At 43.3% G+C, this 12,857-nt stretch overlaps 1 protein-coding gene and 2 non-coding genes across 3 annotated transcripts in view; all 3 read left to right on the plus strand.

The window, feature by feature from the left end:
* The window catches only part of eif4g1a (eukaryotic translation initiation factor 4 gamma, 1a), a 48,675-nt gene extending 36,225 nt beyond the window's left edge, over positions 1 to 12,450 (plus strand). Inside the window, 14 exon segments of the mRNA XM_042098801.1 lie at positions 185 to 289; positions 1,545 to 1,853; positions 1,958 to 2,072; positions 2,880 to 2,991; positions 3,183 to 3,496; positions 3,730 to 3,845; positions 4,303 to 4,475; positions 4,742 to 4,867; positions 5,202 to 5,283; positions 5,383 to 5,481; positions 5,811 to 5,945; positions 6,491 to 6,572; positions 10,468 to 10,608; positions 10,934 to 12,450. Coding sequence (XP_041954735.1) covers positions 185 to 289; positions 1,545 to 1,853; positions 1,958 to 2,072; positions 2,880 to 2,991; positions 3,183 to 3,496; positions 3,730 to 3,845; positions 4,303 to 4,475; positions 4,742 to 4,867; positions 5,202 to 5,283; positions 5,383 to 5,481; positions 5,811 to 5,945; positions 6,491 to 6,572; positions 10,468 to 10,608; positions 10,934 to 11,115 — 2,091 coding nt within the window. The 3' untranslated portion in view covers positions 11,116 to 12,450.
* Positions 17 to 92, plus strand: LOC121682065. Its single transcript, XR_006022413.1, has one exon. It is a non-coding gene; the product is annotated as a small nucleolar RNA SNORD66 (small nucleolar RNA).
* LOC121682071 lies at positions 4,100 to 4,173 on the plus strand. The gene has a single exon (XR_006022418.1). It is a non-coding gene; the product is annotated as a small nucleolar RNA SNORD66 (small nucleolar RNA).
* Positions 12,451 to 12,857: the final 407 nt, after the last annotated feature.

The following is a 12,857-nucleotide window of genomic DNA, read 5'->3' on the forward strand; positions in this document are numbered from 1 at the left end:
AACCCTCCCCATGCTGCTCCCCTGATGACCTCAGTTTAGTGCCACGTGTCTGCGCCACTGATTCACACTGATGGGAATGAGGGACTGAGGAGCGTCAGGTTGTGCATGATGGGCGCTGAGTGTGATGAGCATTACTGTCTGGATCCCTTCAGCTCTGGCTGACTCATTCTGTGTGTGTCCACAGCCCCGAATGGACCAGTACTTCAACCAGATGGAGAAGATCATCAAGGAGAGGAAGACCTCGTCCCGAATTCGCTTCATGCTCCAGGACGTCCTGGATGTCAGAAGGGTAAGGATGTTTACCAAAAACTTCCGAAATGTCCATCCCTAATGGACTGTAGAAGTTTGCACTTGAAATCCTGGCGGTGAAACGTGCATGATGTCACATTATTAGAAATAATACAAAATAGGAATACAAAAATGTGGTTACAGCTCAGGGGCCGTTTTCACAAAGCCTTTTATCTTACCACTAGGAGTACTCCTAAATCGCACTAAAAGATTTTAGCTAGGAGTTTTCTCTTAAAAGTTATTCACAAAGCCTTTCAGACCTACTCTTAGTAAGGAAAAATGACAACTCCTAAACTAAGAGTGAGTCTTCGTTGCTATGGATGACATCATTACTCATGCACGAGCTTGACTGAAGTGGCCACCTTGATTGGCTGATTGTAACGCGAGAATTCCAAACACCTCCCTTAAGATGATGAGTGACAGGTGACTGGTCTGAGAATGCATGCGCTACACAAGTGCGAAGGACGGAAGATGATAAATAACTGAATAAAAAGGCCTAGCCTAAATGAATAAAGAGTAAGGCACTACAAATAGCCTAGTAGCCTAATGAAACATACGGTTTGATGCAGTATCTTTGCAACATTATTAAATTAATCTGTCACCATATGCCTACGTTTGCAAAGAGAACATTTTTAATTTGATTCACAATGAAACGTTACATTTAATTCACATGTTAACAATGAATAGTTTTGGTTGTTGTTGGTGGCGTTATTGCATCCCTTTTATGCCTAGGCCTACAATGCAAAATTGTTCCCTCGCAATTGGAAGCTCGACGCATACGCATTTCAAAACATCGCGACGTCGTGAAATGTCACAAAAAGGGTTTGTGAATAGGTCTTAGTGAGTTAGGAGTCCTCTCGAGCTGTCCCAGACTTAGGTGCTACTTTTAGGTCTAAAATACTTCGTGAATTACTTTTAGTTGAAAAAATTAGGAGTCCTAAAGTTAGGAGTGACACGCCTATTATTTTTAAGAGTTGCTCCTAAATTCACCAGTTAGGAGCTACTTTTAGCCTTAAAATTCTTTGTGAATACGGCCCCTGGTGGTCATCGATTGTGGTTCAGTTGAAATTATATTTAACAGGTGATGTATATTATACATGTTTAAGTAATTCATTCATGGAAACATGATTGATTAAATATATTCAATGACATCAAGAGAACTGTAGAGACAAAGATGGAGATGATACGGAAGAGGCCACCAACAGAGGGCTTCTCTCGCCCCTTCTGATGACCTTTTTGCTCCCCCTCGTTTGCAGAACAACTGGGTGCCCAGGAGAGGAGACCAGGGCCCCAAGACCATCGACCAGATCCACAAGGAGGCTGAGCTAGAGGAGCACCGCGAGCAGAGCAAGGTGCAGCAGCTGCTCATGAACAAGAAGGACATTGGGGGCCGGGGAAGTGGAGGTGGTGGTGGTGGCGGCGGTGGTGGTGGTGGAGGTGGCCGCGGCGGACCCCACTCCTCAGGGGGCGGCCGCAACAGCCAACCCCAGGACGAGGGCTGGAACACAGTGCCCATCTCCAAGAACCGACCCATCGACACAAGCCGCCTCAGCAAGATCACCAAGGTAACCTGCTGCCTTTGCTGCAGTTTGAAATGTTGCCTTTAGGGAGTGCCAAAAGATGTGAACCAATTTAGCTTCACCCTGACCTGTGGCTCTTCCTTTTGCAGCCTGGTGCTTTGGACTTCAACAACCAGCTACTGGCTCCTGGAGGGAAGGGGACCTGGGGCAGCTGGGGAAAGGGCAGCAGCGGGGGCACTGGGGCCAAGCCCAGCGGCGAACAGGGTAAGGAGACCTGCAGTGCACCAAACAGGGTTCCCTCGGGTCATGGAATTTCTGGAAAATCATGGAATTTTTGATGTCTGCTCCAAATGACTTTCTATATCTGGAATAAAGTCATGGAATATCAGGGAATTTTGTTTAAATAGTACCAAAATACATTAATACAAATACATTTCCACACAGAATTGATGTTTATCTGTTTATTAGCTTCACTGCTTGCTTGAGTGGTTGTGGTTAGCCCAACTTTGTTTATTCAATGTCCATTTATTCATTTTCCGCTCTGAAAAAAGTCAAAGGTTCTTGAACGCTACATTGCTGCTCTGAAATCTTTGGTCAGTATATTGTACAATTCATTATAGGTCACATGAAAGTCAGGGAAAAGTCATGGAATTTTACATTTGATATGGAGTGGGAACTGACCAAAGCTCTGGGTAGTACTTCTGTGGACACTGATACGGCCATGCCATCCAATCATGGACATCCAGTCGTGTGCATCAGTGTCTCCAAAATATAGTCCTTTTGCTGTTACGGATGTGTTTCACAGCAGCACAAGCTGGTTCAGCCCAACAGTCCTTTTATACAAAATAACCATTTGCTGTAGAAGTCAAAAAAGTTTTCTCTGCCTCTGCGTAACTGCTTTACTTTTCTATATTGAAATGGTAGTTGCTGTCTAGCAAAAGTACAGTTGCTGGTAATTTAGCTGTTATTAGTGGAAGCATGAAACAAAAGAATTGTTTTAATACCAAGAAGCAAACACTGAAATGAATGTGATTCGATGAAGGCTTATTAGTTTGTTCTCTCTATTGTCAGAATCTGGTCGGCCGGCCACCAGCACCCTCAACCGCTTCTCAGCACTGCAGCAGTCTGGACCTCCCTCCTCCTCCTCCTCCTCTGTGGAGGCCGACAGGAGAGTCCCACAGAGGCAAGTCCAACTCTACTCCTTATGGCCGTTTTCAGGCATTATATAGTCATGTCCTGTTTTGTTCGGTTATGTCTTTAGGAAACAGCGCTGATGAACATTTTACGTCTGCTTTTTTGTGGAAACAGCACCAATGTTTGATTAACATTGCTGTCTGATTTACTCTCTGGTTCTTCTCGTGTTTGCGTCCACAGAAGCAGCTCCAGCAGGGACCGTAGCGAGCGCAGCGACCGGGACAGGGAGCGATTTGACCGGTTTGACCGCCGGAACGACAGGAGCCAAGATCGCCAACGGCAGCCCATCACCAAGCGCAGCTTCAGCCGGGAGAACGAGGAGCGGAGCCGAGGAGGCGACAGCCGGGGTCCCGGTGACGCCGTGCGTCGCGTGGCCAGCATGACTGACGACCGCGACCGAGGCAGCAGGGACCGGGGCAGCCGCGACAGAGGCAGCAGAGACCGAGGCAGCAGGGATAGAGGCGGACACGGCAGGGACCGAAGCAAAGACAGTGGTGAGGACCGCTCTGTCACTTAGTTGTTTATGTAAAGTAGTTGCAACAGTAGAACAGCAATATATTAATACAGAAGATGATGCAAATAATAATGAAAATGCGAACTGTAATATTGTAACCTCAGATAGAAGGGTGTAGTAAAAAATGGAGATGTATATTGCAGCTTTTCTTGTTCTATCAGTAGACTAGTGGAAAATATATATTTAAATGTACCTCCCGCCTCTCTTTAACAGTGAAGAGGGAGGCTGCTCCTACTCCCCCTCCCAGCAAACAGGCCATGAGTGAGGATGATGTGGACAAGAAGGCCAAGGCCATCATCGAGGAGTACCTGCACATCAACGACGTGAAGGTCAGAACCCTGCTCTCACTTTCAACACACACATACACATGTCAGTAAGCTCACTACATGGCCTATCAATAAGCAACAAAGACCTTGCAAGGCATTCTGCCAGTACTACTAACACTGCTGGATGCATCGATTTGTAAACACAGGTTGAGTTCCCGGTAGAGTGTGGCAATGTAAATAGAAAGTGTGTCATTCTTTCACCTCATGATTGGCATGAATTCAAGTTCTTTTAAACGTCCATGACTCACTCAGTCAATCTCCTAGTGACCTCAGTGTAGTGCCACGTGCCTGGGCCACTGGTTTATACTGATGGGGATGAGGAACTAAGGAGCTTTTAATCATTCACCTGATGACTGATTATTGAAACCAAATCATGATGTGTGTCAGGTGAATGGAATGATTGATTGTCAAACACGTATGCAAGTTACTAACCCCTACGTGTGTGTGTGTGTGTGTGTAGGAGGCAGTGCAGTGTGTGCAGGAGCTGAACAGCGAGTCGCTGCTCTTCGTGTTTGTGCGGAACGGTGTGGAGTCCACTCTGGAGCGCAGCACCATCGCTAGGGACAAGTTGGGGCAGCTGTTGCGCCACCTGGTCAGCGCCGGCACGGTCACCCCTGACCAATACTACAAAGGGTCAGTCCACGCTTCTGTGTTCATGGTGCCATCTTTTTAGGGCTGCTGCTGGTAATCACTGTTTCCATCCTCAGCTGATTTGCGTATTCTGTGAACAACTATTCTGATTTCCCTGTAAAAATTGAGCTGTATGCCTTGACATTAATTCTGTATGTTTGTAGTGAAGAATTTTTCTTTTTAGCTGGCTTTTGTACACGTCCATCACGAGCACTCTATGGGTGTTTGGACAAATGGTTCCGTTCTGATTGGTTCTCTCTGCCCCACAGGCTGCAGGAGACTCTGGAGATGGCTGACGACATGGCCATAGACATTCCCCACATCTGGCTCTACCTGGCTGAGATCATCACCCCTATGCTGCACGAGGGAGGCATACCCATGGGCCAGCTCTTCAGGTGAGCTCAGAGATGCAGCTGAAAGTAATGGCCCCATAACGTCAGGTGCCCTGTGGCATTCTCCTGTGCCTCACCCCTTAGCTCAACTAACACCAGACCTATTCTCAGTTGAGAATTGGTCTTGGACAGCCTTGCCTCAGATGTCCAAGGGGAGCAGTGAAGCTGGAGTTAAGTCAGGCTGTTTTAGAATTTAAAAATGAGATTGCCTTAAAGGGCACAGACATTTCCCTTGCTTTAGGCCCTGGTCTACATTCACAGTGCTGTAGGTGACTGGTTAAGTGTCAGCTAAGAGCACATGTAAATGTGTCTGACCTGCTATTCTTTGTGCCTGCAGGGAGGTGGCAAAGCCTTTAATGCCGATGGGGAAAGCTGCAGTCCTCCTGGTCCAGATCCTCAACTTGCTCTGCAAAGGACTAGTAGGTCTTCTAGCTTTTAGTTTGAATTGAATTTAGTTTTCTTTGTTCATATTATATCATATTGAATGTGTGTTCCTTTCTTTCTCCTTCTTTCTTCAGAGCCATAAAAAGGCTGGTGGCCTTTGGAAAGAGGCTGGGCTGAACTGGAAGGACTTCTTGCCTGAGGATGAGGACGTAAACAAGTTTGTCACGGAACAGGTGAGATGCTGCAGCTGCGCACAGTGGTAGAAATGTTCTGCTTTGTGACGCGCACACAGAAACCCAGACAGACCCAGTGTGGGCCTCAGGCCCTAATTTGACACTAGACAATCAAAATCAGCATGAAAGTGTAAAAAAGCAATATTTGCTCTAATATGTCATGATTGAGAAGCTAGAGAACTAGCTGTCAGTAAATGACACGTGTACATTTCAAAGTGAGCCTCCCTTGTTTTTTCCATAGATGTACAAATGACACTGCGTAATCTGACACAATGATCTTAAATCTGCTTTTGTTGACGGTCAGTATGATTTTGCTGTGCCCTGTGCAGAAAGTGGAGTTCACCCTGGGAGAGGAATCGGAGAAGCCCAGCAAGAAGGAGCTGCCTGGGGAGGAGGTGGGCAAGCAGCTGGACAGACTCCTCAAGGACAAGGCCAACAACCAGAGGATCCACGACTGGGTGGAGGTGAGTGCACATGGCCCCACACACACAGACCTGAAGTGGTGGGTGGGCCACAGCACATACTCCTCCATGCACATGAAATGAAACAACTATGCGGGGGGGGGGGGGGTGTTGCTGCTGTCTTCACGTTCTGTTTAAATTATTTTTCACAAGAGTGTTTAAAACCTCCAAATTAAGTTATCAACCAGTTGTCACCTTATCAAGCGGGTATCTTGCCTGGTTTGAGCATTGCTGTTGTCTGTAGCTTTTTGGCAGCTTCTGTTCATTTCTGTGGTTTTCATCCCTGATATGGGAAATTATCAGTATATCCTCCACTAGCCGTGACTCATTGAAGTTTAACCTATTGTAATATCAGGTCGTGTTTTGAGACCTGGTTGTGGTACATGCTTGAACACTGATCTTGTGATCAGGATATGTTTATTTGAATGTGACTCTGTGAAAACCTTGATAGCTGACCTTGCTACGCAGCATCCTTAATTGAACACTTGTCTTCATTCATGGAACAGTTCATAATCTAACTGTGTTGTACGTTTTCTCATTTTCTTCAGGCCAACTTGGACGAGCAGCAGATAAGCGCCAATCAGTTTGTGCGAGCTCTGATGACCTCCGTCTGTCAGGCTGCCATCATCTGTGAGTAGAGCCCCTTCACAACGTCAATTTAAGAGAGACACTGATGCTATTATTACTATAGCTTCCTACTGAAAGATTGACTTCAGCAAGGTCCTTTTTATCCAAATTATTTTCAGGAACACATGTTTTGCTATCATTAAGGCACTGGATTACATGGAATTTGGATCAATTCGCTTTGTTTTGCGCTGCAAACTGACCTTGACACTAAATTGAATGCCGGCTACTCAAATGAGAAGGCTGCAAAGCCCCTGGGCAATTTGGTGACGCTCTGGGAAGATTTGAGGAGAAGTTTGTGGCTGTAATCCCAGCTATGTCAGCTGTAGATGAATTAGCTCAGGTTTTACTTCTCGTGTCGATCTAGGCCAGACTGCTCTGCTGCCAAGGGGTGCTTTTATGAGATGCACTAGGAGTTTCTGGCCGAATTAGGGCTTGACAGAATTTCTTAAATAACCTGTAGTTAAAATTCAGGTCATATGCCAAATACATGGTATAATGACCATAATGTTGGAGATTCAAACAACTTGGTTTAAAAATGAGCGAATCATTAGTCTCTGAACTATTATATGGACTTGTGTTAATGTCTTTAGAGTGCTTTTTGTAGCATATGGCAGAATAAACGGCACAGAGTGCTTGTTGGGTACCCTAAAAATTAAATGACCAATGCTGAAAATTAGGGCTGTGCAATTAATTGAATTTCGATCTCGATTTTGCCTCCAAACTATCACAAAAATAGTATAATCAAGAAAAAGATTATTTTGCAACATTCCGTTAAGAAACAAGGTTTTTGGAAATAGATACTATTTCAACTCATACAGCCCACTGCTTCACGCTGCTTCTTTAAGCCCCGCGCTCGACACACCCCTCCCCGCAGTACACAGGCCACTCAATCGGTTTTGGCTCGTGTGTGTGCGCTCGTGCAGTCGGTCGAATCATAAAATATGCCAAAATTGTAACTAGCGCATTCTCTGGTAAGTTTGTTGTTATCACTGTCAATCGAGGCGACCAAACTACTCAGAAAACCTAACATTAGAACACGCCTGTTTTTTTTTTTTTTTTTTCAGCACGTTACAGCTTGTCTATTAGCTTCTACTAGTAGTACCGGAGGATAACATTAGGCAAACGTGAACGCTACCGTTAGATCATTAACACTGATTCTTTGCTCCTTCAGTCCCAATGCATTATCAAACGTATTTTCCAAGACTCGGAGAAGCCTCTTGGCTAGCCTACATTTAAAGTTGCAAACTTTAACAAAAAAACCTGGGTGAACTAAACACTCCGACCAGCGTGACTATATACTGTATTAGCTATCCAGCTATCAACCAGTGGTTTCAACCAGTGCTGCTTTGGCAGGTGAAGCAGAGAGCCAAGAAAAGATAACTAATGAAAAGATGTAGGAGAGGAGAAAAAAGCTTATATTTTTATCAGATAATCAGCGAACATGTCATTGGATTTAATCCAAAATGCCTGAATATGCCACATACCACAGAATGTAGGCCTAATCACAATGTAATGCATCTGCAGTATGTGCTGTTATGAATAAGATTTAATACAAGTTATTTAACTTCACTTGGCTTCCTTATTTTCCATATTCTAGCCCATTAGTGATTATTTTTCTGGCAGGCTTGTGCAAAATTCCGAATTTTAGAATGGATCTCCATTCAATTCACGAATTGGAATTTGAATTGAATTGGCTCCGTCCCACAGGAATTTGAATTGGAATTGGAATGACAGGAAGTGGAATTAAATTCATGGTAATTCAAAGCGTTGTGAAGGCATTGGGGTTGATATTAATATCCTGACCAGAGAGGAGAGTGCCATTTAAAGGAGAATTCCGGTGTGATATTGACCTAAAGTGTGTTGAAACGTATATCTCATAGCCCATCTCTGCTTGTCCCCTGCACTCCAAAATCTGGCGCTAGTTAGCCGATGCTACCAACAACTTTTTCAGTAGTGGTGCTTCGGCATCGGGCTAGCCATGCAAATAAATCACTGTTTTACACCCATTTACGAGGCTCAATGTATCTCCACACTTCATTGGTAGACTTCCTAGGGCCCTGACATTTAAAACGAGACATTGAGAACTTTGAAAAAGCACTGGTAGTTTACTTACAAGACGATTTATACAGACAGTATCTTCACGAAGTTTAACGTTTGCAGCCATCTTGAATTTAGTCACGATAAGTCGAGCAACGAGTAAGAATGAACAGGTATGATAAGGGATCAGATTCCAAAAATAATTCAGTGGAAATGCATGGATTCCAGTTTCTTCCAGTAACAGCAACTGGAATCCATGCATTTCCACTGAATTATTTTTGGAATCTGATCCCTTATCATAGCTGTTCATTCTTACTCGTTGCTCGACTTATCGTGACTAAATTCAAGATGGCTGCAAACGCTAAACTTCGTGAAGATACTGTCTGTATAAATCGTCTTGTAAGTAAACTACCAGTGCTTTTTCAAAGTTCTCAATGTCTCGTTTTAAATGTCAGGGCCCTCGGAAGTCTACCAATGAAGTGTGGAGATACATTGAGCCTCGTAAATGGGTGTAAAACAGTGATTTATTTGCATGGCTAGCCCGATGCCGAAGCACCACTATTGAAAAAGATGTTGGTAGCATCGGCTAACTAGCGCCAGATTTTGGAGTGCAGGGGCCAAGCCGAGATGGGCTATGAGACATACGTTCACACTCGGTATCATGTTTCGATACACTTTAGGTCAATATCACACCGGAATTCTCCTTTAATAACTTACAGCAGTGAGTTCAGATCTGGGTAATGGTACAGTTGCACTGTTTACATACCCTGTTTACACATGCTAAAGTTGAATAAAAAGAGGATTAAAAAAAATAATCTTTTGGAAATTGCCTTAATTAAACAAATGAGGAAAAATCCAACCTTTAAGGACACCAATTTTCTTTGTGAATGAATAATGTATTGTAAATAATTAAATGTTCTTCCTTAAAATACATGGGCTCATAAGTATACATACCCCTATCTTAAATTCATAGAGGCAGGCAGATTGTTCTTTTTTTCAAAGACCAGTTATTTCATGGATCCAGGATACTATGTATCCTGAAAGTTCCCTTGGCCTTTGGAATTAAAATAGCCCCACATCACATACCCATACCCTTCACCATATCTCACGATTGGCATGGGGTACTTTTCTTTCCTACTTTGTGGGCAGCCGTGGCCCACTGGTTAGCACTCTGGACTTGTAACCGGAAGGTTGCCGGTTTGAGCCCCGACCAGTGGGCCGTGGCTGAAGTGCCCTTGAGCAAGGCACCCCGAGCGCCGCCGTTGTAGCAGGCAGCTCACTGCGCCGGGATTAGTGTGTGCGCTTCACCTCACTGTGTGGTCACTGTGTGCTGTTTGTGTTTCACTAATTCACCGATTGGGTTAAATGCAGAGACCAAATTTCCCTCACAGGCTGATCCTGTGAGGGAAATTTGGTCTCTGCATTTAACCCAAACGGTGAATTAGTGAAACACAAATAAAAATAAAAAATAAAAAAAAAATATATAGATAGATAGATAGATAGATAGATAGATAGATAGATAGATAGATAGATAGATAGATAGATAGATAGATAGACCATCTCTCAATGCAAATCAAACCAGCTATTAGGCTAACTGAACTAAAGCCATGCCAATCTCTAGGTATGGTGAAGGGTATGTGATGTGGGGCTATTTTATACTAAATGTAATATTTTGTTTCTGTTACATCACAACTGTTCCACTGCAAAATGTGTGGTTCTGCATAGAATCTGAGAAATTGAGGGCAAAACCAGTAAAAATGTATCCTTCGTTTTCTCTGTATGGCTGAAGTTGGTATTACATTTAATTTCAGTGGCATGAAAAAGGTTTTGAGGCTGTTATATTTTCCTGACTTCCTCCCAGGTGAGAATCCCTACAAGGTGGATGTGGAACAGATTACCCAGAGGGCCAAGCTGCTGCAGAAGTACCTGTCTGATGAGCAGAAGGAGCTTCAGGCTCTCTACGCCCTCCAGGCCCTCATGGTGCACATGGAACAACCAGCCAGTAAGTAATCATCTTTGCATCTCTGTGTATGCATAAGAAAGCCAACAAAGTTGTTGATGCCATGATGCAAGTTTAAGAAGAAGAACTCCAGTTGAGAGTTTAAAAAAAAAAAAAAAAAATATATATATATATATATATATATATATATATATATATATATATATATATATATATATATATATATATATATATATATATATATATAATTTTTTATTTATTTTTTTTAAAAACCCTCAGTGGTTGATGTTGCTGTTCCTTGACTGTCCATAAAACCAAAGGGTTAAAGTAACTAATTTCTTCCCTTTTTCCTGTCCCCTCCTGTCAGACTTGCTGCGCATGTTTTTCGACACACTGTATGACGAAGACGTGATTAAAGAGGAGGCTTTCTACAAGTGGGAGTCTAGCAAGGACCCAGCTGAACAGCAGGGCAAGGGCGTGGCCCTCAAGTCCGTCACTGCTTTCTTCACCTGGCTGCGGGAGGCGGAGGACGAGTCGGATAACAGCTAGGCCTCGCTGTCACCCCCCCTGCTGTACAGGAGGAGCAGTGCAAGCGAGGCTGCTCGAGGGAGAGAGGAGGATTTTGTCACTAAACGAACATGATGCTCGTTGAGCTGCCCTTCCCTGTTGTCTAAGGGATGCCCTTGGACATGACTACAAACTACAATCTCTCTTCTCTTCTCTCATTATCTCCTGTCTCCTCTTTGTGGCAAATGTCCACCAAATGAAAATAAAAAAAAAGTGGGGAAAAAAGAAAAAAAAAATGATTCTGCAGGAATGCTTCAACGCGTTAAGTCATCACACCATCATTTACAGCATTTTAAAAAGGAAAAAAAAAACCAACAAAAAATAAGATTCCTGAAATGATACAAACCAACGCTGCTCTTATGTTAATAGAAATATAAATGCAACCTAGTATGTGACACGCGTATAGATGAAATGGTGTCATATCCTGTGTTTCTTGGGCATGAGAGGGCTGTCATGCCGTGATGTTTTGTGTGACCTCTGGCCCAAGTTTATACTCTTACTTAAGGGGGTGTGCGCGCGCAGAGTGATTGGAGTGCTTTTTTTAAAAAGAGAAAAAATGTTGAAGACAAGCGTAGTGTTTGCTGACCTCTCAAAATGACGAATGGATTTTGAGCAAGGTCTGCGATTCCTTTCCTCACCCTCTCCCCTTTGCTTTGTGTTCACTTCAGTGGGGATGTGAGGATGAACCAGGAAGACATGGGATGGACTTTGACCCTCTGACCTTAACTACTAGGCAAGGTTGACATGCTTCCTTTTTAAGCCATCCCTCTCCACCCACCCCACACCACTGCTCCTGCCCCTTGTTCTCCACCGTTTCGTCTGCATTTTACCTCTTCTGCATTTAAGAACTGTCTGGGCCTCTGTTAGAAGGCCTGTACCAGAGCAAGCCTGCAGTGTATTTTTAAGATGAAATCATAATTAAAACTTGAAAGAAATCGACTTGATGAAATGACACAGTAATGATCCTAAAGCCTTTTCTACTCTAAGTGGAAACACATTTCAGGAGCGTTCTGTACATATATATTAAAGGGTTTTTTTTGTTTTGTTTTATTTTTCAGAAATTAAAAAAATCGGATGTATTGCCATGTATTTTTTTCCAGCAGAAGTGGCAGTTTCTCTGTATTTAAGATTTCTTTTTTCCCCTCCAGCTGGTGAGAGGTGCTTACAATGATCCACTGATTACAGTTTTATTGAGAAAAAAAATGTAAATATATTTTGCTTTCTTTATTATTTAAGGAATTAATGCTTTTTTCGCATCAGAAACTGGAAAAGCAGGAGAAACGGAACATTGCAAATAAAAGACTATCAAGTTGCTGAGGAGTGGTCCTGAGACATTGCCTTTGTATATGTTCTCTAGTTGTTCAACATTATGAGCGTGTATTGCCTTGGTTTGTTTATCATACATTACCTAATTTGGTCGAAGTCCTTTAGCACGTAGTGTGGTATCCTTTGAGATTGTCCAGTGTTTTGTGACTGAAGAATCGTTCATGCAAGAGCCAGCCTTTTAGACCATAGTGCAAAATGATCTGTCCCGATTCAGTAATTTGAGGTCACATATTCTACCCACTATTTTAAATAGTTGGTCTTAAAACCTCTGTGTCATTGGGAAGAACCACCACAGTCTTTCTTTTCAAACCTGTCTGAAAAGCACGGTGTGTGTGCACCCATTGTTTTACAAACACAAGCATATTACGTCAACATTTTGTTAACGGGTCGAGTCCCGG

Source organism: Alosa sapidissima, chromosome 1 (genome assembly GCF_018492685.1).
Source record: "Alosa sapidissima isolate fAloSap1 chromosome 1, fAloSap1.pri, whole genome shotgun sequence".
Lineage (NCBI taxonomy): Eukaryota > Metazoa > Chordata > Actinopteri > Clupeiformes > Clupeidae > Alosa > Alosa sapidissima.